General features: G+C 40.7%; 1 protein-coding gene across 1 annotated transcript in view; it reads right to left on the reverse strand.

Annotated features, from left to right (window-relative positions):
- SLC22A15 (solute carrier family 22 member 15) overlaps positions 1-21,859 on the reverse strand; it is a gene marked incomplete at its 5' end in the record, with an annotated part of 79,231 nt that overhangs the window by 8,890 nt on the left and 48,482 nt on the right. The window contains 3 exons of the mRNA XM_082832359.1: positions 10,490-10,575; positions 13,367-13,507; positions 18,156-18,371. Of these exons, the coding sequence (XP_082688485.1) occupies positions 10,490-10,575; positions 13,367-13,507; positions 18,156-18,371 (443 nt within the window). The remainder of the gene's footprint in view (positions 1-10,489; positions 10,576-13,366; positions 13,508-18,155; positions 18,372-21,859) is intronic.

Raw genomic sequence — 21,859 nt, forward strand, 5'->3', positions numbered from 1 at the left:
TTACAGTCACATTTCACTGACCCAAATAAGAAAAGTTAAACTTAATCATCCACTTCATTCACTGGGTAAATTTTTATTGTTTATGAATATGTTAAAAATCTTTAAGACAGCTGTAGGTCCTGTACTATGATACAGAAGTTGAGCCAAGAACCACAATTCATTTTGCTTTCCTTTGGCTTTTTTTTTCTAAAGAAAAATACCACATATGCCGAAAATTCTGTCACTATAGTTTTGCCATTTCTAGAATTTCACATGAATGAAATAATTCAGTTTGTAGGCTTTTGTGTCTGGCTTCTTTTAGTAAGCATAATGCTTTTGAAATTCATCCACATTGCTCCCTGCATCAGTAGGTCATAGCTCATTGCTTTGTTGTTGGTGAGTAATTCACTGTATGGATATAACACAATTTGTTTATCCATTCCTCAGCTGAGGGGCATTTGCGTTCCTTCCAGTTTGGGGCTATTATTAATAAAGCTACCATGAACATCAAAGTCCTTTTGTGGATCTATGTTTCTGCTTCTTTTGGGTAAAGTTTAATCAGACAGTAAATTTATGTTTCTCTTTAAAATAAGCTGCTAATGTTATCCAAAGTCTCTGTACTATTTTACATTTCTATCAGCAGTGTATGAGAGTTCCAGTTCTTTCTTATCACTGCTGACATTTGGTATGGTCAGTCTTTTTAATTTTAGCCATTCTAATAGGTGTGTAGTGGTATCTCATTGTGGTTTTAACTTCCATTTCCCTAATGTTGAACAGCTTTTCTCATGCTTATTTTCCATATTTATATCCTTTTGCAGAAGTGTCTGTTTAAACATTGTTTCCATTGTTTTTTCATTACTGAAATGTAAGAGTCCATTCTATCTTCTGGGTACAAGTTCTTTATCAGGTATACGTTTTACAAATATTTTTCCCAGTCTGTGCCTTGCTTTTCATTTCCTTAATAATGTCTTTTAAAAAGCAAAAGTTTTAATTTTGATGGAGTCTAAGTTATGAATTTTTTTGTGTGCTTTTTGTGTCATATTTAAGAAATCTTTGCCCAAAGGCACTGAGATTTTCTTCCATGTTCTCTTTTAGAAGTTGTGTAGTTTTACCCTTTATACTGTCGACTGAAAAAAAAAAAAACACAACCTAAAAGTTGACAATTATGTTTTATTCCAGGGACACGCTGAGAACTGACACCTGGGAGACAGCCTCTCAGATAGCTCTGAGGGACTGTTCTGGAGAGTAAGAAAGGACCCAGGATATACAGGAGTTTTTGCAAAAAAAATCAGGTAGTCAGAACATCAGAAGATTACTGCCAGTTAAAGAAAAAACAGATATCTCAGGTTAACGAATTTAGCACTTTTCTATGCATGGGAAAATGCAAGAATCTGGGCTCACTGAAATCATTCTTTTGATATGCACCTTAACTATCTAGGGCCAATATCCTGTTTTCTCCATTCTGAATCACCTCAGGGTGCATCATAGGGGGAACGGATATGGTGGCTGATGGTTTGATGGCTGCAACATCCTTTGTTTATGATATGGCTGGTGATTCTTTGTCCACAACATTTAGACATACCATTCATTTCAAGTTAATTACTGCATATGATGGGATGTGCAGGTTGAAGGTAAATTTTTTACATATGGATATCCAATTATTCCAGCACGGTTTACTGAAAAGATTCTTTTTTCTCATTGAATTGACTTGTCATCAAAAATCAATTGACCATGTGTATTTTTCTCTATGTGTTTTATGATTGAATGAAACATTTTTAAAAGGTGAATAAAATCTCAGCCCCCTCAAAAATAAAATAAAAATCAAATGACCATATATATAGGTCTATTTCATATTCAATTCTATTATCTATGCATCCAGCATTATGCCAATATCACACTTTTTTTTTTTTTTTAAATTTTCAGGCCATGTCTCATGGCTTGTGGGATCTTAGTTCCTCAATCAGGTATCGAACCCAGGCCACAGCAGTGAAAGTGCTGAGTCCAGGGAATTCCCCTATTGTCTTAACATAATTTTGTAGTAAGTTTTAAAATCAGTTGGGATAAAGTCCTCCAACTTAATTTTTCTTGATAAAAATTATTTTGGATACAATTTGCAGTTCCATAGAAATTTTAGTATTAACTTGTCAGTATCTATCAGCAAAAAGAAGCCTGGTGGAAATTTTATTGGGATTGTGCTGAAGATAGATTGATTTGGGGAGAACTGATGTCTTAGTATTTTCTGATCCTTGAGCATGGTAAGCTCTTCATTTATTTTATTATTACCATTACCACCAATTCATTTATTTAGTCTTCTTTAACTTCTCTCATCAATGTTTTATATTTTACAGTTTTCTACAGGTCTCATACATATTTTTAAGTTTTCATTCCTAAATATTTCATATTTTTAATTTTTTATAAATGGCATTGTTTTACTTCAATTTTAAATTGTTTGTTGTTAACATACAGAACTAAAATTATGTGTCAAAAGACTCTGCTAAACTCATTTCTTAATTCTAATAGATTTTTTTTTTAGGATTTTCTATGGAGACAATCATGAAGTCTTGTGAATAAAGACAGTTTTAGTTCTTCCTTTTCATTTGGGATCCCCCTAATTTCTTTTTATTGCCTTGTTGTATTCACTAATAATTTCAGTACAATGCTCCAAAGAAGTGGCAAGAATGGATATCCTTGCCTTTTTCCCAATCTTAGGGAACAAGCATTTAGTTTTTCACCATTAAACGTGATGTTAGCTGTAGGTTTTCCATTATCAGGCTAAGGAAACTTCTACTTGCTGCTAGTTTTTGTAAAGAATGGGTGTTGAAACCAGACAAGTGCTTCTGCTACTTGTATTGAAATGACCATATGATTTTTTTTTTTCTTTTTGGTCTTTTAATATGGTGAATAACACTGATTAGCTTTTGAATGTTAAACCAACTGGGTGTTTGTGGGATAAATCCTGCTTGGTTATGATGTATTATACCTTTTTTATTCATTGTTGAATTTGCTAATGTTTAGTTAATAGATTTTTGCATCTATATTAATGAGAGATATTGGTCTTTAGTTTTCTCATAATGTCTTTGTTTGGTTTTAATATCAGGGTAATTGCTGACCTCAAACACTGGGTTGGAAGAGTATTCGCTCTTTTTTTTATTTTCTGGAAGAATGTGTAGAATTATATTATTTCTTCCTTATGTGTTTCATAATTTACCAGTGAAGCCATCTGGGTCTGGAATTCTCTTTGTGGGAATGTTTTAAACTACAAATTAGATATCTTTACTGGATAAAGGGTTATTCAGGTTATCTATGGTTTTGTACACTTTGGTAGTTTGTACCTTTCAAGGAATTTATCCATTTTACCTAAGTTGAATTTATTGGCATAAAAATGTTTATAATATTCCCTTATAAATGTCTACAGTTTCTATAGTGATGTCCCTCTTTCATTCCTGATACTGGTAATCGGTTTCTTCTTTCTTTTTCCTTTATTAGTGTGGCTAGTGGCTTATTGATTTTATTGATCTCAAACAACCAGCTTTTGGTTTCATTGACTTTTCTCTATTATTTTCATGTTTTTATTTTATTGATTTTTACTTATATTTATTATTTCCTTCCTTTTGCTTACTTTGTGTTTGTCAGTCTTTTTTTTCTTTTAATTTGCCTTCTATTTTCTTAGGGGAGATGCTTAGATCACTGATTTGAAAATTTCCTTTTTTCTGATACTTTTTTGTTTGTTTGTTTGTTTGTTTTGCGGTACGCAGGCCTCTCACGGTTGTGGCCTCTCCCGTTGCGGAGCACAGGCTCCGGACGTGCAGGTTCAGTGGCCATGGCTCACGGGCCCAGCCGCTCCATGGCATGTGGGATCTTCCCGGACCGGGGCACGAACCCGTGTCCCCTGCATTGGCAGGCGGACTCCCAACCACTGCGCCACCAGGGAAGCCCCTGATACTTTTTTTTTTTAATTTATTTTTGGCTGTGTTGGGTCTTCGTTGCTGCGCGTGGGCTTTCTAGTTGTGGCGAGCAGGGGCTACTCTTCATTGCAGTATGTGGGATTCTCATTGTGGTGGCTTCTCTTGTTGCAGAGCACGGGCTCTAGGCACGCGGGCTTCAGTAGTTGCAGCACATGGGCTCAGCAGTTGCAGCACACTAGCCCTAGAGCGTGCAATCTTCAGTAGTTGTGGTGCAGCTCAGTAGTTGTGGAGCGTGGGCTCAGTAGTTGTGGCTCACAGGCTCTAGACCACAGGCTCAGTAGCTGTGGCACAGAGGCTTAGCTACTCTGCAGCATGTGGGATCTTCCCGGACCAGGGATCGAACCTGTGTCACCTGCACTGGCGGGCAGATTCTTAACCAGTGTGCCACCAGGGAAGCCCGATACAACATTTTTTAATTATACAAATTTCCCTCTAAGCACTGCTTTACTGCATCTCACAAACTCAATATGTTGTACTTTAATTATTGTTTAATTAAAATTTTTCTAATTTCCTTTGTGCTTTCTTCTTTGACCCATGTGTTTTTAGAAGAATGTTTTTTTGAAATCCAAATATTTGAGGATTTCCTGATAGCTTTCTGTTATTGATTTCTACTTTAATTCCATTATGGTCAAAGAACTTATTTTTGTAAGATTTCAATCCTTTTAAATTTATTGAAACTTGTCTTATGGCCCAGAACATGGTCTCTCTTGGCACATGTTCTGGGTGTGCACTTCACACAGAATGCGTATTCTGCCGTTTTAGGTAGTGTCTGACAAATGACAATTAGGTCAGGTAGGCTGTTTAAGTCTCCATATCCTAATTCTTTTCTGTCAGTTTTTCTATCAGTCATTGAGAGAGAGTACTGAAATATCCAACTGTAATGTTGAGTCTGTCTATTTCTCCTTTCAGTTCTGTCCATTTTGCTTCCTGTGCTTCGAATGTTATCAGACACACACATAATCGGGATTGTAACATCTTCTTGATGAACTGACCACTTTCTCATAATGTGTTTATAGTTTTCATCAAATCTGGAAAGTAGCAGACCATCATTTCTGCAAGTATCTTTGTTTTTCACTTCCTCCTTCTCAGGTTCCAGTTGCATAACTGTTGGGCTTGGTGTTGTCCTACAACTTTTGTTTGTTTCATTCTGCAGCTTCTTTTGTTATATCTTCGTCACTGATCTCTTCTGTGGTTCATCTCATCTACTGCCTGTTTTTTTTTCATATAATGTATGTTTCACCCCTGGATGTAACATGTGCCTCTTTTTCTATCTTCTCTTTCTCTGCTCATTATTATCTTGCTTTCTTCTACCTTCGTAAACATATGCAGTACATTTATAATAGCTGTTTTAATGTCCCTGCCTCCTCATTCTATTATCTGTGTCATTTTTGGTTCTGTTTCTATTGACATTTCTCCTGGTTGTGGGAGGTATTTTCCCGCTCATTTGCATGCCTGGTAATAATGACTGGATGCCAGAGGTTGTGAATGTTACACTGTTAGGTGCTGGATTTTATTGTATTCCTTTACATATTGTTGCTCTTTTTCCTGGAATGCAGTTAAGTTACTGGGAATCACTTGATCCTCTGAATTTTTTAAGCACTTTTAGAGCAAGCTCTGCTATAGCAGAATAGCCTATAGTGTTGGGCTACTTTGACCCAGGAGGTCTTTACCTAGTGCTCCACGTCTGGCTAAAGGCAACACGAACTAGACATGGCCCTAGGTTCCAAGAATTGTTCCACTTGTTCCTTTCTGGTGGCCACCTCCCCAGCCTCCGTAGCTTCCTCAAATGCATGCCCAGATCAGTCAGCAGCCAAGGGCTCAGAGATCTTCTGCAGATCTTTAGAATTCCTCCTCCACATATTCCTCTATATATCTTACTCCTCTCCAGTATTTTGCCCAGGAAATTCTAGCCATATTGGCCTTTCCAGGCTTTACTATCTGTCTTATCAATTTGGTAAGAGCACCAGGATTTGCTGGGTGTCCCTTTGTGCACTGAGGCCTGAAGACCTGAGCTAGGGCACTCTTAGGGCACATCTTGTTTCATTTCTCTCAGGGATCACTTCTGTCTTCTGCAGCCTGTTGTCCAATGTCTGAAAATCAGTGTTTCTTATATTTTGTCTGGTGAAACAGGGGGTTAGCTGGTCTCCATTACTATCATAGCCTGTTAAAGTTCCTATAGCATTCTGTTGTCAATTCTCATATGGTACCTTCTGTTTTTATGAATCATTCCTTTTCCTCACTAGATTATAAGCTCTTTGAGGCCAGGAACCAGGTCATATTTATAAATAGTACCCTGTACACATAGCAGGCCCTAGAGAAGTCAAATGAATAACAAATGGGCAGGCTGAGGCTGAACAAAGCAATGAGAGATAAAGGTTCTGCTAGAGCTGAGTCTGAGGACACTCCCTTCAACTGTGAAACTGTTTATCTAGTCACGTGCTGTGACTTCCCAGTATTCAGATTCTCTGGCAGGATCACAACTGCCAGAAACCTCCTTGCCAACCTCCTTACCCAGTGCCACCCTGACAAGCCAGGTTCTTAAACTCTGGCCAATTCCCAACAGGCCTGCCCATTGAAGAGTTAAGAATGGGTCCCAGTCAGGCAGCATTAATTCTCTAAGGCTATGGCTTTACCATGTGCAATGAATACTTTGGTCTTAAAACTCTAAGAGGACAAATAAGCATTCCCAAAAGAGCACTGATTTTAGAGTCAGAGAGATGTGGGATCTGAATCCCAGGTGTGCTGCTTACTTGCTGTGCAACCTTGGACAAGTTGCTTGACCTACCTGAGCTTTAGTTTCCTTAGGAAATGGGGATAAGAAGTAATACCTCTATGTATGAAGAGAAACCAGCACATAGTTAACACTTAATAAGTGGTCGCCAGGGGACTTCCCTGGTGGCACTGTGGCTAAGACTCCTCACTCCCAATGCAGGCGGCCCGGGTTCGATCCCTGGTCAGGGAACTAGATCCCACATGCATGCCACAACTAAGAGTTCTCATGCCACAACTAAAGAGCCCGCCTGCCACAACTAAGACCCGGCACAACCAAATAAATAATAAATAAAATAAATATTAAAAAATAAATGGTCGCCAGTATTACAGCTTAATTAGAACCCTTTAAGCAAGGACAGAGATCAGGTAAAATGTATGAGGACCAATCTGTGGAAGAAATTAGTGGCCACTTGGTAACATTGCCCCCAGGGGAGAACATTTACTTGGAGGCCAACCAGGGTGCAAATATGTATTGAATAGGACACTTTTGTCCAATAATTATCAACCATAGGCTAAGGAATGCCAAGCAATCTATTTTCTAGCTTACTGGCTGTCTCTTATAGAGGTATACCTATGTCTGTGCTTCAGACACTGAGCATCACAGTCATACGTAGATGTGAAAAAAGAGTTGGTATGTAGAGGGCAACCTAAGTTGACAGAGAGAGCAAATGAATGTTTGGTGGGAAAAAGTGAGGGCAAATGAGCATAAAAAGCAGTGAGAAAATGAGTGGTCACCAAGCTCACATAAGATGGTAACAGATGTTTTCAAACTGCTAGGCCTCTTTCTTAATATATATTTATCAGAACTTTCACAACAGGTAGCCTAAACCTCGGCACTTGGAAAAAATTGAGATTTAAAAGAAAGCTATCAAAATATTTTGAAGAGTAAATATGAAAGGTTCAAAGAAAGTTTAAAGAATAAATACTTTTAGCTCAAAGTAGCGAAGATTCAGGAATAGCTAGATGACTCCCTGCAAAGAGAGAAAGGATTATGCAAAAGAGGGGTGACCATCTGTTCTCTATCTCTAGTGATGAATAAAATGAAAGGAAATGGGCTCAGCTGTAGTGGAAGAGGCTCATTCTAACCTTTGCGTGGCTATTAAAAATAGAAACTACTTGCTAAGGAACATTATGGAACTTCTTTCTCTGGAAATCTTCAAAAATAGACTACATCCACTTTTCTAAGTATGACAGGAATCCTGTTCCTGGGGCGCATCTGTGGGTGTGTAAGACAGATGTGCTGTGTTTGTGACTCAGTGTGCACCAGGGCATGATCCACGAGGGGCTCAGCTGCTCGCTTAGGACAGACTGGAAGTGAGCACAGTGTGGTGACCGGTCTAGACGGGAGACCATGAATCTGCTTTCCCTTTGGGTTTGTGTAGAAAGGGCTGTGTGCAGAGGCCCAGGGTGTGGGTTACCTGGAGTACAGATATGTGGGAGCGAGGAAAGGCATGAATCGGCCTGGCTTGCCGAGGTGTGACAGCTTACAGGGGCATTTAGAGTAACAAGGAAAAGTTTCTCTCTATAGAGTAATAAATAGACCACTGGATATTACAGGTAGAAAACAACTGAATTTCTAGGTTGTCTACGAGAAACAGAATCTGCTGAACTGAAAGTTGCAGTGATTTGAAGCCCATTAATGTCTTGTCCCAGACAAACAGAACTGGGCACTTAGTTCTACAAGCCCACGGCAGGGCAACAGCTGAGGAATTTCTCCTTTTGTTGGCACTAGCACAGGTAACAACTTTCTTAAAACTAAGACATTTTTTTTTTTTGTACATGAAAGAGTATTTATTGAAAACACGGTTACTGAGAGGAAGCTCCTGGCTACTCCCAGGTTACAATCTTGGCTCTCAACTGGAAGTGTTACCTTTTTTTTTTTTTGGCCTCCTATTTTATTTTCCCTCAAATGTTCCATCCTAGGATAGGTAGATCTTATATAAATATATATACGTGTCTGTACAAGTATGGCCTATAGTAAAGAAAACATATAGTACACTCTTCATTGGGCAGTACCCACCATGCTAGGCTACCAATACTGAATGCCCACGCGTGTCCAAGGAGAGGGGCTGTGTGTGTGGTTTACAAGCACTGCAGCACCAGGGAAGCCTCGATGGCAAACTTACTGAATTCTTTAGTTTCCAGGATTCCGTGAAAATCAGTGTAAGGCTGTTCTTTTTTTTTAATCAATTAATTTATTTATTTTTGGCTGCATTGGGTCTTTGTTGCTGCGTGCAGGCTTTCTCTGGTTGCGGTGAGCGGGGGCTACTCTTTGTTGTGGTGCACGGCCTTCTCATTGTGGTGGCTTCTCTTGTTGTGCAGCACAGGCTCTAGGTGCGCAGGCTTCAGTAGTTGTGGCACATGGACTCAGCAGTTGTGGCTCACAGGCTTAGTTGCTCCACGGCATGTGGGATCTTCCCGGACCAGGGCTCGAACCCATGCCCCCTGAATTGGCAGGCGGATTCTTAACCACTGCACCACCAGGGGAGTCCCCAAGGCTGTTCTAAATATTGAGTAAAATCCTAACTAGTGAACCAACAGTGCTCTGGATTTAAGGCACAGAACTCCAGGTGGCAGCTAGCAGCACAGCAGATATACTGGAGGGCTGCATAACTAGGACACGTGGCCTTGGAGTCTTCAGTGAGACGCTGGTACACCTGACCCTTAAGGAGAAGGGATCACCAAAGGAGCACTTAATACATGTATGCTCCGACGGGAAATGAATTCGTCAGCTGCATTTCTAGTCGTTATCAAAACTTTGTTAGGGAGTTCCCTGGTGGTCCAGTGGTTAGGACTCGGAGCTCTCACTGCCGGGGCCCGGGTTCAATCCCCGGTCGAACTAAGATCCCACAGGCCGCACAGTGCGGCCAAAAAAGAAAAACTTATGTTAAACCATTTCACAATGATTCCCACCTGAAGAACAAGCTCCATGGTGGAACCCTTTCAAAATCCCAAAGTCCCCAAAACAGGGCTTTCATTGTACCCTATTCCCTAGCAGCAGAGAGTTTGTTATGACCCACTTCTTAATGGTCGAAAATCACTGCTAAAACCACAGTTTTTGATGTAATAGAGGGCATGTCTCAGGTGTGCTAGTGCGGAAAAGAGGTTGAGGACCAGCACTATGTATAGAATCCCTAGAGAGGGGCAGAAGTCGTGTTAGATATGGATGCCAAAGGGACCTGTTTTTAAAGCTGTGTTTACATAGCAAAGCTACAAATATAAAAATAGCAAGTTTCCTAAGGATGTTTCATTCACACTTTCTGTAAGAATGAGAGAAGGTCAATTGTCACCAACAGTGACTATTATTCTTATTGTGCTGTTGTTATTATCAGGGTGCCTTGGGAGTATTGATGGAGACAATGAGGGGTGCCAAAGCCACCGTGGAGAACCAGTGCCTCTCATCTCCAGTCTCGTAACTGGCTGGAATGAGGAGGGCAATCTGCAGCCTTGGACAGAGGCTCCTTCTGTGCAGAACTAAATGGCCCACATCATCATCAAATAAACAACTCCAACATCACCAGTACTGCAGTCCAGACACCCCAGATGGTAGCTTAATCGCCTGAAAGAATTAATAGTGCACCTCTAAGCACATTATTCACCCGGAGAATAGTTTAGGCAATGGAAAGAATCTGGCCCATTATACCCCACACCATTGCTAAATAATATGCAACCACAGAAATGAAGCACGGCATATGGTGATCGCTCCACTATATTGAGATTCATTGTAATACAAGTGCTATTCAAAACCCTCATGTAGAAATTGGAAAGCATACCTTTCTTTTCTGGAAGAAACATGACAATAAGACAAGCCAGTCCTCCCAGGCACAGAAATGTTGCTAATGTCCGCTTCCGACCAAACCTAAACAATACAAAGAAATTCACATTTCCCTTGAGAATCTTATACATTCATCTGCTTCATCCCCCTAACCTTCCTTTTTAAATGTCCTCACTTTCATTATATGTTCATCTTTTCTTAAGGAGTGGGTGGCACATATGACTGACCAGGACATAAAATAAGTAACCATCACAAAGCCAAGGAAAACTTGCTGGATGGCGGGTTTAAATCATGTGTGCAGGAAAAGAATAGGGAATCATTCTATCTATTTCTGTGAGTGCTTACTATGTTTCAGGCACTTTCTGTGCCAAAATGCTTTCTGTCTATGTTATCTTACTTAATGCTAATAATAAACCTGTAAGGCATATGCTCTTATATTCTCCATCTTCTAGAGAATAACACTGAGACATGGAGAATGGAGACTTCCAGCTCATTTCATTTTCTGGTTACTTGTATCTTAAGCAGTTAAAAGTTTAAACACACCTCTCTCTCTCTTAAAAAGACAAACAGAAAGAAACTCTAGTTAGTATGTCAGAATTAAGTGAAATTTCTTGCACACTTTCTTGGGAGAAATAATTTTCAAATAAGAGCTCGAGACTTAGAAGAAAGATATGAACATTAATAAACCTTCCTTTACTAGGAGCTGGCAATGTGCTAGGTCCTCTGTTAGGAGCTTCAATGTTATTGTAATTTTTATAACAATTTTTCCAGGGGAATTTTATAATCCCTGGTTTAAGGATAACTACATGGAGGTTTAGCAAGGTAACTTCTCAAAGTTATAAAACTAACACGAGGCTGCCTGATCCCCAAGGTGGTGTTCCTTCCCTCTGCTTCAGATTTTAATCCTGACTCTGGTGCGGATGGCTGGGAGACAGGGAAGGACTCACGTCTCCAGGTTATTGTGCTTAATTTAACAGTCAGCATTGAATGCCTTTCAAGTGACAGGCATCATTCTAGGCAGGCACTAGGGATGCAAAGACACCTAGGACACACACCCCCATCGACTGTGTCCTTGTAACACTGTCCATGGTCATCAGAGGGGGGCACAGGAAGCTGTAACAGGAAGCACACCGGGGATGGTGGGAACAGATTTCTGAATACTCTGCCTGGCTCAGCCCTTGGACCATGATGAGAGCACACTCAGTCACTAATAGAGGGGTCAGCAGAGGCAACTGGGGCCACCCCCCAGAGAAAAGCCCTTCAACTGAACAGAATCCAAAACTGCCCTTTAAAATGCGCTGACCGCAATATCCATGACGACAGCAGCCAGTGCAATGCTAAAGGAATGCTGTTTTTGGTAAAAATGATGATTTCTGGAGAATGAGAAATGGCAAAATCCAACTGATTCCTAGCTCACAATTTTCAGTTGCCCTGGTCAGGGGTTCAATAACAGAAGGAATCTGAGAAAGCTGAGGAAAGGGTGCTCTATAAAAGATCTTAAAAAAAATATTTCAAAACTGGGCCCACTGACAATGAACAGCAAAAGCAGGATCTCTTCTTCCTCTCAACAAAGTCCAGGGGATCTTAAGAGGAAAGAAAAGTCTTTTTCGTTCCTCCAGCTCTTTGTCTTGTGTGAGAGCTTCTAAATGATAGTGATTGGGTCATGGAGCTCTACCTACATCGAGTCAATATTCCCACATGTTGGGACGAACAAATCACACACAGGCTGCTCAAAAACAGTTGGGTGGTAATGTCTTAATATTGGGTTAAAAACCTATGAAGACTTAAATAGACATCTCTCCAAAGACGACGTACAGATGGCCAATAAGCACGTGAAAAGATGTTCAACATCACTAATTATTAGAGAAATGCAAATCAAAACAACAATGAGGCATCACCTCATACTGGTCAGAATGGCCATCATCAAAAAGTCTACAAACAATATATGCTGGAGAGGGTGTGAGGAAAAGGGAACCCTCCTACGCTGTTGGTGGGAATGTATATTGGTGCAACCACTATGGAAAACAGTATGGAGGTTCCTTAAAAAAACTAAAAATAGAGCTACAATATGACCCAGTAATCTGACTCCTCAGCATATATCTGGAGAAAACTCTAATTCGAAAAGACACACACACCTCAATGTTCATAGCAACACTATTTACAATAGGCAAGACATGGAAGCAACCTAGATGCCCATCAACAGATGAATGGATAAAGAAGATGTGGTGTATATATATATATATGATGGAGTATTACTCAGTCATAAAAAAGAATGAAATGATGCCATTTGCAGCAACATGAATGGACTATCGCACTGAGTAAGTCAGACAGAGAAATACAAATATCATATCACTTATACATGAAATCTAAAATATGACACAAATGAACTTTTCTACAAAACAGAAACAGACTCACAGACATAGAAAACAAACTTATGGTTACCAAAGGGGAAGGGCAGGGAGGGATAAATTAGAGTTTGGGATTAGCAGATACAAAGTACTGTAGATAAAATAGATAAACAACAAGGTCCTACTGTACAGCACAGGGAACTATATTCAGTATCTTGCAATAAACTACAATGGAAGAAATTATGAAAAAGAATATGTATATGTATAACTGAATCATTTTGCTGTATACCAGAAACTAACACAACATGGTGAATCAACTATACTTCAATTAAAAAAACCCTACATAATAACTCATAAACTTGAAGCCCAAGAAATAACACTAAAAAATGAATTCTCACTGTGTTTGGTCTGAAAAGAATTCTAATCACCATGGAGTACTTCGCAGATTCTGCATATGGACAAAGATATTTATGTATGTTAGTGTGTGTGTCCTCTACATGGTGCACTTCATATCCACCCATACTCACCATTTTTGGTTAATCAAGTAGATGCAGATAGGGTAAGACGGAATCTCTATGAGGCCAGACAGGGCCAAGTTGGCATAAATATTTCCACCTAGATCACCTGCACTGAGAGTCAGGCCATAATACACCAAGCTGCACACAAACCTGCAATTGGGGGTGAAAAACAAGAAAGACAATGAAAAAGCCGATAAGAATCTACCAGAGAAGATTCAAATCTTGGTTCAATAATGCCATCTGGCTCAAGCAGTAAGCCTGACTCTCCCACTAAGCTTTCTATCCTAATATAATTTCTATACTAGGACAAAATAAAAAGTAAAGGGGCCTTGGAAATGATTTGAGCTACATCCAGATGCTCTATAAAGCAAAAGTGTGGCCAGCTCCTGACAGAGGAGACATCGCTTGTGCTTTCGTCACACTTTTCTGCATTTAAATGAAGACAGTGACTCTATTCTTACTGTATTTAATTCAACAACTTACAGAACACTTGCCCTAGGCAATTGTGATATTATCGAAATGACTCTAGAATAAAGAACTCCCAGAGAGAAAGCCAACAGAGGATGGTGTTGAGAACAGATGCTGATAAGTGCCTGGGTTACCAGCGGGTGGCCTGCAGGCCAGGATGACAGGGACTCTAACCCCTGACCAGGTTCTCAACCCCTCCTGGCACTCAGCAAGTGCATATGCTACAGACGCCCAGAACAGGAAAGAGAGGACGAGGGCCATGGTAGAGGCAGCCTCCTCTAGGATGATCAAAGCCCTGAATCTATTTCTGTACGCCACCGCCGAAACACTGAGGGGGCGCCTCCTAGGAGGCAGGCATTGTGCCAGGCACAGAGCCCACGTCCCGCAGCCCAGGAGCTACGCTGGAGCAAGGGCCATCCGGAATAATAGGAACTTCTTCCAGAGTGAAGGGACTACAGTAGCCCCTGCTTATCCGCTGGGGATACGTTCCAAGACTCCCAGTGGATGCCTGAAACCTCAGATAGTACCAAACCCTATATATACTATGTTTTTTCCTAGCCATACACCTATGATAAGGTTTAATTTATAAATTAGGCCCAGTAAGAGAACATCCGAATTGCTGACATGACTACTCTCGTGCTTTGGGGCCATTATTAAGTAAAATAAGAGTGACTTGAACACAAGCACTGCGATACCGGATAGTTGATCTGATAAGAAAGACTGTGACTAAGTGGCTAATGGGCAGGATATGCTGGACAAAGGGATGATTCAGGTCCCACATGGGATGGAGCGGGAGAGTGCGAGATTTCATCACGCTACTCAGTATGGCCTGCAATTTAAAACTTATGAGTTGTTTCTTTCTGGAATTTTCCGTGTAATATTTTCAGACTGCAATTGACCTTGGGTAACTGAAACCACAGAAAGAAAGCAAAACCTTTTGTGCCTAGGAAATTGCAGTATTAAAAATAAAACAAACTAGAATAGAACGAAAATAAACCCTGACTAGGCTTTGTTAATATACAAATACATTTTGTAAACCATAAATTTTTTAAATTAATTTTTATTGCAGTATAGTTGCTTTACAATGTTGTATTAGTTTCTGCTGTACAGCAAAAGGGATCAACTATACATAAACATATATCCCCTCTTATTTGGATTTCCTTCCCATTTAGGTCGCCACAGAGCATTGAGTAGAGTTCCCCGTGCTATACAGTAGGTTCTCAACAATTATCTATTTTATACATAGATCAATAGTGTATATATGTCAATCCCAATCTCCCAATTAATCCCACACCCCCTCCTTTTCCCCCTCTGTAAACCATAAATTTCTATACAAATAGTAAAAGACCTGGGCTTCGGAAGTTCATTAGTTTTTATGTTTTTACAATTCATTTTGACAAGTATTTATTATGAGGAAATTCCCATTTGCTTCTCTTTTCCTTAGAAAAAGTCCAACGAGCTGCAGCTATGATGAGACCAACAGGAAAGGGAAAGCTTTCTTTCCGTCTCTGACAAAACAGCAAAATGGGCCAAATGCTCTGGGCTAGTAAGAATGGACCACAGGAACCAAGGAGAGGGATGGGGAGGGACGACGGACTCCTGGAGCTGGCCTGCTTAGTGACTCATCCCTCTCTGGCAAATTGAGTCATAGCTGGGACGTCACGGGTAACGATGCAAGGTGACACTGAATTTTCTGTTTTCCCTGTCCCCGAGCACTTTGCCTGTAAGCAGCAGGCTAGACAACTTAAAATATTTTCCTGAAGTACTTAAAAAATCCTTTCCATCTGCAGCAGAGACCCCCCCGCCTTACATAATGCTATTCCTAATGTGTTGTATGTGTTAGTGTGTATCTATTCTGCATTTAATATAGAAATCCCAGTGAAGCAGTCCAGCAATGGAAACACACATACATATTTAAACTAAGTTGTGAAGGTAGCAAGTAGGGCACAAATAAACAGAGCCAGTTCAAGACACTAGAGGAACTGAGTTACCAGCTGGTGGTGAGAGAAAATGGGGAGAACATGGGCAAGGAAGGCCTATGGTCTCAGACTCCGTTTGCAGATTTCTTTGCTGGTAGAGGTGGTCGTTGGGATGCATAATTACAGCTATTCAAATCATTTCAATCCCGTTTATGGGCCCCAAACAAAATTTAAAATGCTTGCGTAATATTTAGCAGTATATTTAGGGCATCAAAGAACTATATAAAAAGGCACTACTGTGGGAAATAACCAAAGGAACAGATGTTAAGCACAGAGGTATAATTTTACTCCCCAGTTAAGGTTTTCTTCAATGACAGATCCACAGAAAAGATTTTAGAATTTTATAGCATCTTCAAAAAGAACGGCAGTATGTGGAATGACACTGTCTCAGTTATCATGTATTTTAACATTCTGAGCGCGGGGGAAGAAGTTTATTTGAGAACAGCTCCTTTGGCCGTGTAAGACATAAAATAAACATAAACATTCTCCCTAGCTCTAAGTCTAGTTTGCTTTTCTGTCTGTCTGTTTTTTATCCCCTGAAGGCCAGAACCCCAAAGTTAATATTCCTGGAAAAAAACAAAAACTTAAAAACAAGAAGTAAATAACCCCTAAGAAAGTAGATACTTCCTTCAAGGCAGAGGGTTTGACTGTCTACTTGACATGCAAATGCAGTTTTATGGAGCCTTAAGTACCTGAACATACTTTGTAAGGATTTCCTTAGTAGCTCCTACGCTGTATTGTCAGGTTTGGCTTTAAAAAAACATGAAATAATGCCATTTGCAGCAACATGGATGGACCTAGAGATTGTCATACTGAGTGAAGTGAGTCAGACAGAGAAAGATAAATATCATATGATGTCGCTTATATGTGGAATCTAAAAAAAAAGGGTACAAATGAACTTATCTACAATCAGAAAAAGAGTCACAAATATGGAAAATAAACTTACGGTTACTGGGGGCAAGTCGGGGAGAGGGATAAATTGGAGATTGTTATTGACACATACACATTACTATATATAAAACAGATAACTAATAAGGACCTAACTGTATAGCACAGGGAACTCTACTCAATACTCTGTAATGGCCTATATGGGAAAAAAATCTAAAAAAGAGTGGATATATGTATACGTATGACTGATTCACTTTGCTGTACACCTGAAATTAACACAACATTGTAGATCAACTATACTCCAATAAAAATTTTAAATAAATTAATAAAGGCTCCCTTAATCTCCATGCCTCCGAACTTGTGTCCTTCGTTCAACATTTCTTATGCATCTGTGATATTCCAGCACTAGGCTGGCTCAGTGGGGACGGTGGCAGCTGATGTGACCCGGCCCCTAACCATACAGGTGGTAGCCAGGGTTTGGTCGGGTGGGAAAAGAGAATCAAGATATAGAAAACTATCTTGGCAGTTTCTTATTCTCAATATACTGTTCCTTTTAGCTTTATATATACAATTAATTTGATATAAAATGACTCTCCTCTTTTCCCAAGTGAAAAATATAGGATTCTATGCAGGCTTCTTGCCAAATACAGGCAAACCATAGCACAACAGCCCTCTAGGCCAGTAAATATGATGTTTGTGTGCAATCCTGGACCAAGTTACATTTACGGCACTTTAACAGAATGAATAATATTAAAACCTATGGTACTCCACAAATTCTACGTATAAACCATCCATTGCTCCCCTTTCCACAATTTAATTCTTTAAATGGCACAATCTTGAACCATTCAGTGCGATTTACATTAATGCAGAGAACATTTTGAGGGCAGGTCAGAATTAGCCAAACTAGAAACTCAGGTTCAGAGAGGACTAATCCATTCATTCACTGACTTGCACATGTGGCTTTGAGGCTGTCACCTCACACTCCAAGGATCTCATTCCCACGAGGCAAACGTTCAGCCCACCTGTTGACTGAGTGAGTGGGGTTGCCATTAGAACGTGCTATCTAAGTGCCTGAGGCCAAAACCAAGGGCAGGTGCCTCCAAGTCCCCCTTAGAAAGTCTTCTGTCTCTGGTGTGCTTCCTTGCTTTCCTTTTTTTGGAGCAGGGAAGGGGGACCTAAAAATTTACATTAAATACCTCATAAGCAAAGATGTGCTTCTGACACCTACTTCTACAAGTTCAGTAAACCTGCCGCCAGGCACCATCATTTCCTCCTTGAAGGGGAGGATGCTGAGAAAGCACAGGTGAGCATAACACCTAAGCTGGGGGATGGGGGGAGGCTTGTTTCTCTGAAAACAACTTCAGGCTGAAGAAAAGAGTGAAATTTTCTGTAACCCTGAAGAAATAACTGACTATCAATAACCTGAGCTGCAGATCAACAGAAGAGCCCTTAGAGAGAATTACCAGATGAACATCAGGGTCAGAGTATGCCCCAAGAGGACCCGGTAGCGGAACAGGTCCAGGACACTTCCCGTCTCCCTGCAGCTCCTGTTGTCCGGGTGTGTTAGTGAGAAGGTACACTTGAGCTGGCGGTTCCTCTTGGCGATGAGGTGCAGCGCGGCTTCAGCCTCACGCAGTCGACCCTGGGAGTATAACCAACGAGGTGATTCAGGAATGAATCTGAAAGAGATGTCATCAAAGGCTGTATATTCGTATAGGTACACGTGCACCAGAAGGAGACAAATCACCCACGCCGTACGTGGTCCCCAAACCACAACCAGATTCCACGTTAGGTCTAAAGCTTGACTCTCCCAATGACATGTGGAAGAGAGAGAGGGCTGCTGTCGACAGCTGCCATCATTAAATGATGGCCTCCTTTACGAATGGAAACCAAAAACACACTCCCAAAATTGCAGTAAAAAAGTAAACAGCATGCATTTACTTTTAGGTAAATGTTAATATATGAATGGCAAGTTAAGTTTACAGTACTGAGTAATTCTTCAGAAAGCATGTGTCAGAGATATGGCTCTAAATCACAGCCAAGTGTTGTTAGAATAATACTGTAGAGTGGGTTTTTAAAGTTCTGAAAAAGCCTCACAAAGAAGATTAAAATCTCTATTATCCATCAGAAAAGAATTTTTAAGTGTTTTCAACACAGTGATATGTTATTAAAAAGGTAGAGATTATTTTAAGGCTACACATAAAAATGAAAAAGGGTTTATCACATCTTAACTACTTTTGAGCTTTAAAGCTTTAAAATACTCCAATCAGGGGCTTCCCTGGTGGCGCAGTGGTTGAGAGTCCGCCTGCTGATGCAGGGGACACGGGTTCGTGCCCTGGTCCGGGAAGATCCCACGTGCCACGGAGTGGCTGGGCCCGTGAGCCATGGCCACTGAGCCTGCGCGTCCGGAGCCTGTGCTCCGCAATGGGAGAGGCCACAGCAGTGAGAGGCCCGCATACCGCAAAAATAAAAAAGAATAAAAGTTTATTTTCTGGTTAACTACTCCAGTTCCAAAACAACAGTTACTTCTTACTATAGCTACAAAGTACTGAACATTTCTATTGCCACTGATACCTTTCAACAGTTTCAAGACTTAGATATTACGTATCTTTTCTCCTCTTCACAGTTCTGCATACTCTTAGAGGACTTTTCAAAAACCAAAGGGTGGCAGGAACATGGAAGCCTTGTTTACAAAACACAACATCAAGTACCTTTTGATCTAATCTGATATTATTTTCCTAAAATGAAACTTGCATGAATAATACTAATAAAGGCTATTTAAGGTGCCTTTCAGAACTCCCCATGCCTTTCAGTAAGGATAGTGTTGGCAACAAACACAACAGGATTTGGAACTTCACGGACAGCCAGTTCATCAATAACCATTTACTGAACACTTTCATTCTGTATGGAGCAATGTAATAGGTGCTGAGAGGAAAGACACGGAAACAAAAAAGCAGGCATTTTCCCAGGAGTCCTGCTACTGGGGAGAGATTATTCATGTACAACATTTGGTTGTCAACAAAAGCAGGAACAAAGGCCTCTACAACATCCTGAAAAATTCTTTTATTTACTTTTTCACTGCTATCTGATGATTGTTACTAATATACAAGTGAATAATCAAGTAAAATATTGTTTTGTTGGAAGTTATGTCTGCCGATCATCACTGGATCCACTGGCCCTGTCCACCAGCCCATATGTGAGGTACCTATGTAAGACAACCTGATCAAGTCTGAATACAAATAAAAAGAATATAAGACTAGTGGGGTGAATAGAGAGAGTATACTTGGGATAGAAATATAAGTGAAATGCTAGAAAGTCTATGATAGTAAAAGTGAAAGCTGAGGAGCCCGAAGAGGAGTGAAAAAGAACCAACAAGGAAAGAGTCAAAATATAGGAAGTCATTATTATCTTTGGATAATTTAAGTCATTTTCCCCTTCCTATTAAGCTTCTCTGTGTTTTCAGAATTTATAGCAATAAAAATTACTTTTAAAACTACATAAATCATGTTTAACGATGATATTTGAGAGATATTCAGGCTTTGGAAATCTGACTCTGAGTTAATAAAACGACTTCTACTTGGGAAAGGGTTCATCTGGATTACGTAAACTTAGGACCTGATATTTCTCCACATTTTGAGAAGCCTATAAGCTTCTCAGTAACGAAGCCTCACCTAGTTGCCAGTGGACAGATTTGGGAATATGAGTTCTAACACACGCTGATTGCACGTGCAAAACAGTAAGACATGTTTTTAAAAGAAGAAGCAGGCCCTTGGACATGCTGCCTGCTACATGGTGCTGTACTCACCTTTAGAAGCTGCAGTGCCAATTTAACAATGAGGACTCTGCTCAAAAACGTCCTGAGAATTTCTTTAAAGGTGGAAAACCTTTGTAAATTAAGGGGGCACTGGTTTCTAAAGTAAAACTATCCAAATTCAAGTACTGTGAAAATAAGGAATTTTTAAGCTAAGTCATAATGTCTCTAGTAAAACAAACAAGGTATGTCTCTAAAATAACATGACTTTTTCTGATGTTGCTGATGGCTAACGCAGGCTAATTCCAAAGGCTTTTTGTGCCAACATCTGCCCAATGGATACGAGGCGTCTCCTGTGTGGAGGAAGGCCCAGAGCTCTGGAGCTGGGGGAAATGCAGCTGAGCAAAGAGCCTGTGCTATCAGAGAGCTCCTGCTTTATAAAGAGGACAGGCTCTGGGTGAGGCAGAGATAAGGGGCCACTTGAAGGGTGCCAGTTTAGTGCTGCAGAATTAAGCAAAGAAAGCGAATGACTGGAGGTCTGACCTGGAAAAGTGCGGAGGGGGTGGCATTTGAGCAAACTGGGAACGCTATTAACTAATAAAGAAGAGAGATGGGGAGGAGGGCGTTGAAGGAGCCGGCAAAAGCACTGAGTAGGACACACGGAGGCCGACAAGCCTAAGCTGCAAACCGGAACAGAGAGCAGCTTAGTGCGCCTGGAGCAGCGTGTGTGAGGTGGGGTGGGAGGGAAACTGGAGGCCGGCCGCAGCAAGCCTTACTTTCTAGGCCTGATGGAACACACATACATTGTGATTTCGCATGCTCTTTTCTCTGCTTTCTGTTTTTCATGACCTGAATTCATTTCCCAGCGAGTCAATGTCCCCACCTAGCACTAAGCAGTAACAGACAGACGACACATGCTGAAAATGAAAAGCGGAATGGCTCGGATCATCCAGTGAAGTCACTCTGCTACTGAAGGAGAGATGAAAGCCAGCCTGATTAAGAAGCATGCGACTTACTAAATATTTAAAAAGAAAATTCGTGGGAACACTCTTTTTTTTTTGCGGTATGCGGGCCTCTCACTGTTGTGGCCTCTCCCGTTGTGGAGCACAGGCTCCAGACGCGGAGGCTCAGCGGCCGTGGCTCACGGGCCCAGCCGCTCCGCGGCATGTGGGATCTTCCCGGACCAGGGCACGAACCCATGTCCCCTGCATCGGCAGGCAGACTCAACCACTGCGCCACCAGGGAAGTCCCGTGGGAACACTCTTGCACTGCTGGTGGGAATGTGAATTGGTACAGCCACTATAGAGAACAGTATGGAGGTTCCTTAAAAAACTACAAATAGAACTACCATATGACCCAGTAATCCCACTACTGGGCATATACCCTGAGAAAACTATAATTCAGAAAGAGTCATGT

Source organism: Leucopleurus acutus (genome assembly GCF_964270905.1).
Source record: "Leucopleurus acutus genome assembly, chromosome: 2".
Taxonomy (NCBI): Eukaryota; Metazoa; Chordata; class Mammalia; order Artiodactyla; family Delphinidae; genus Leucopleurus; species Leucopleurus acutus.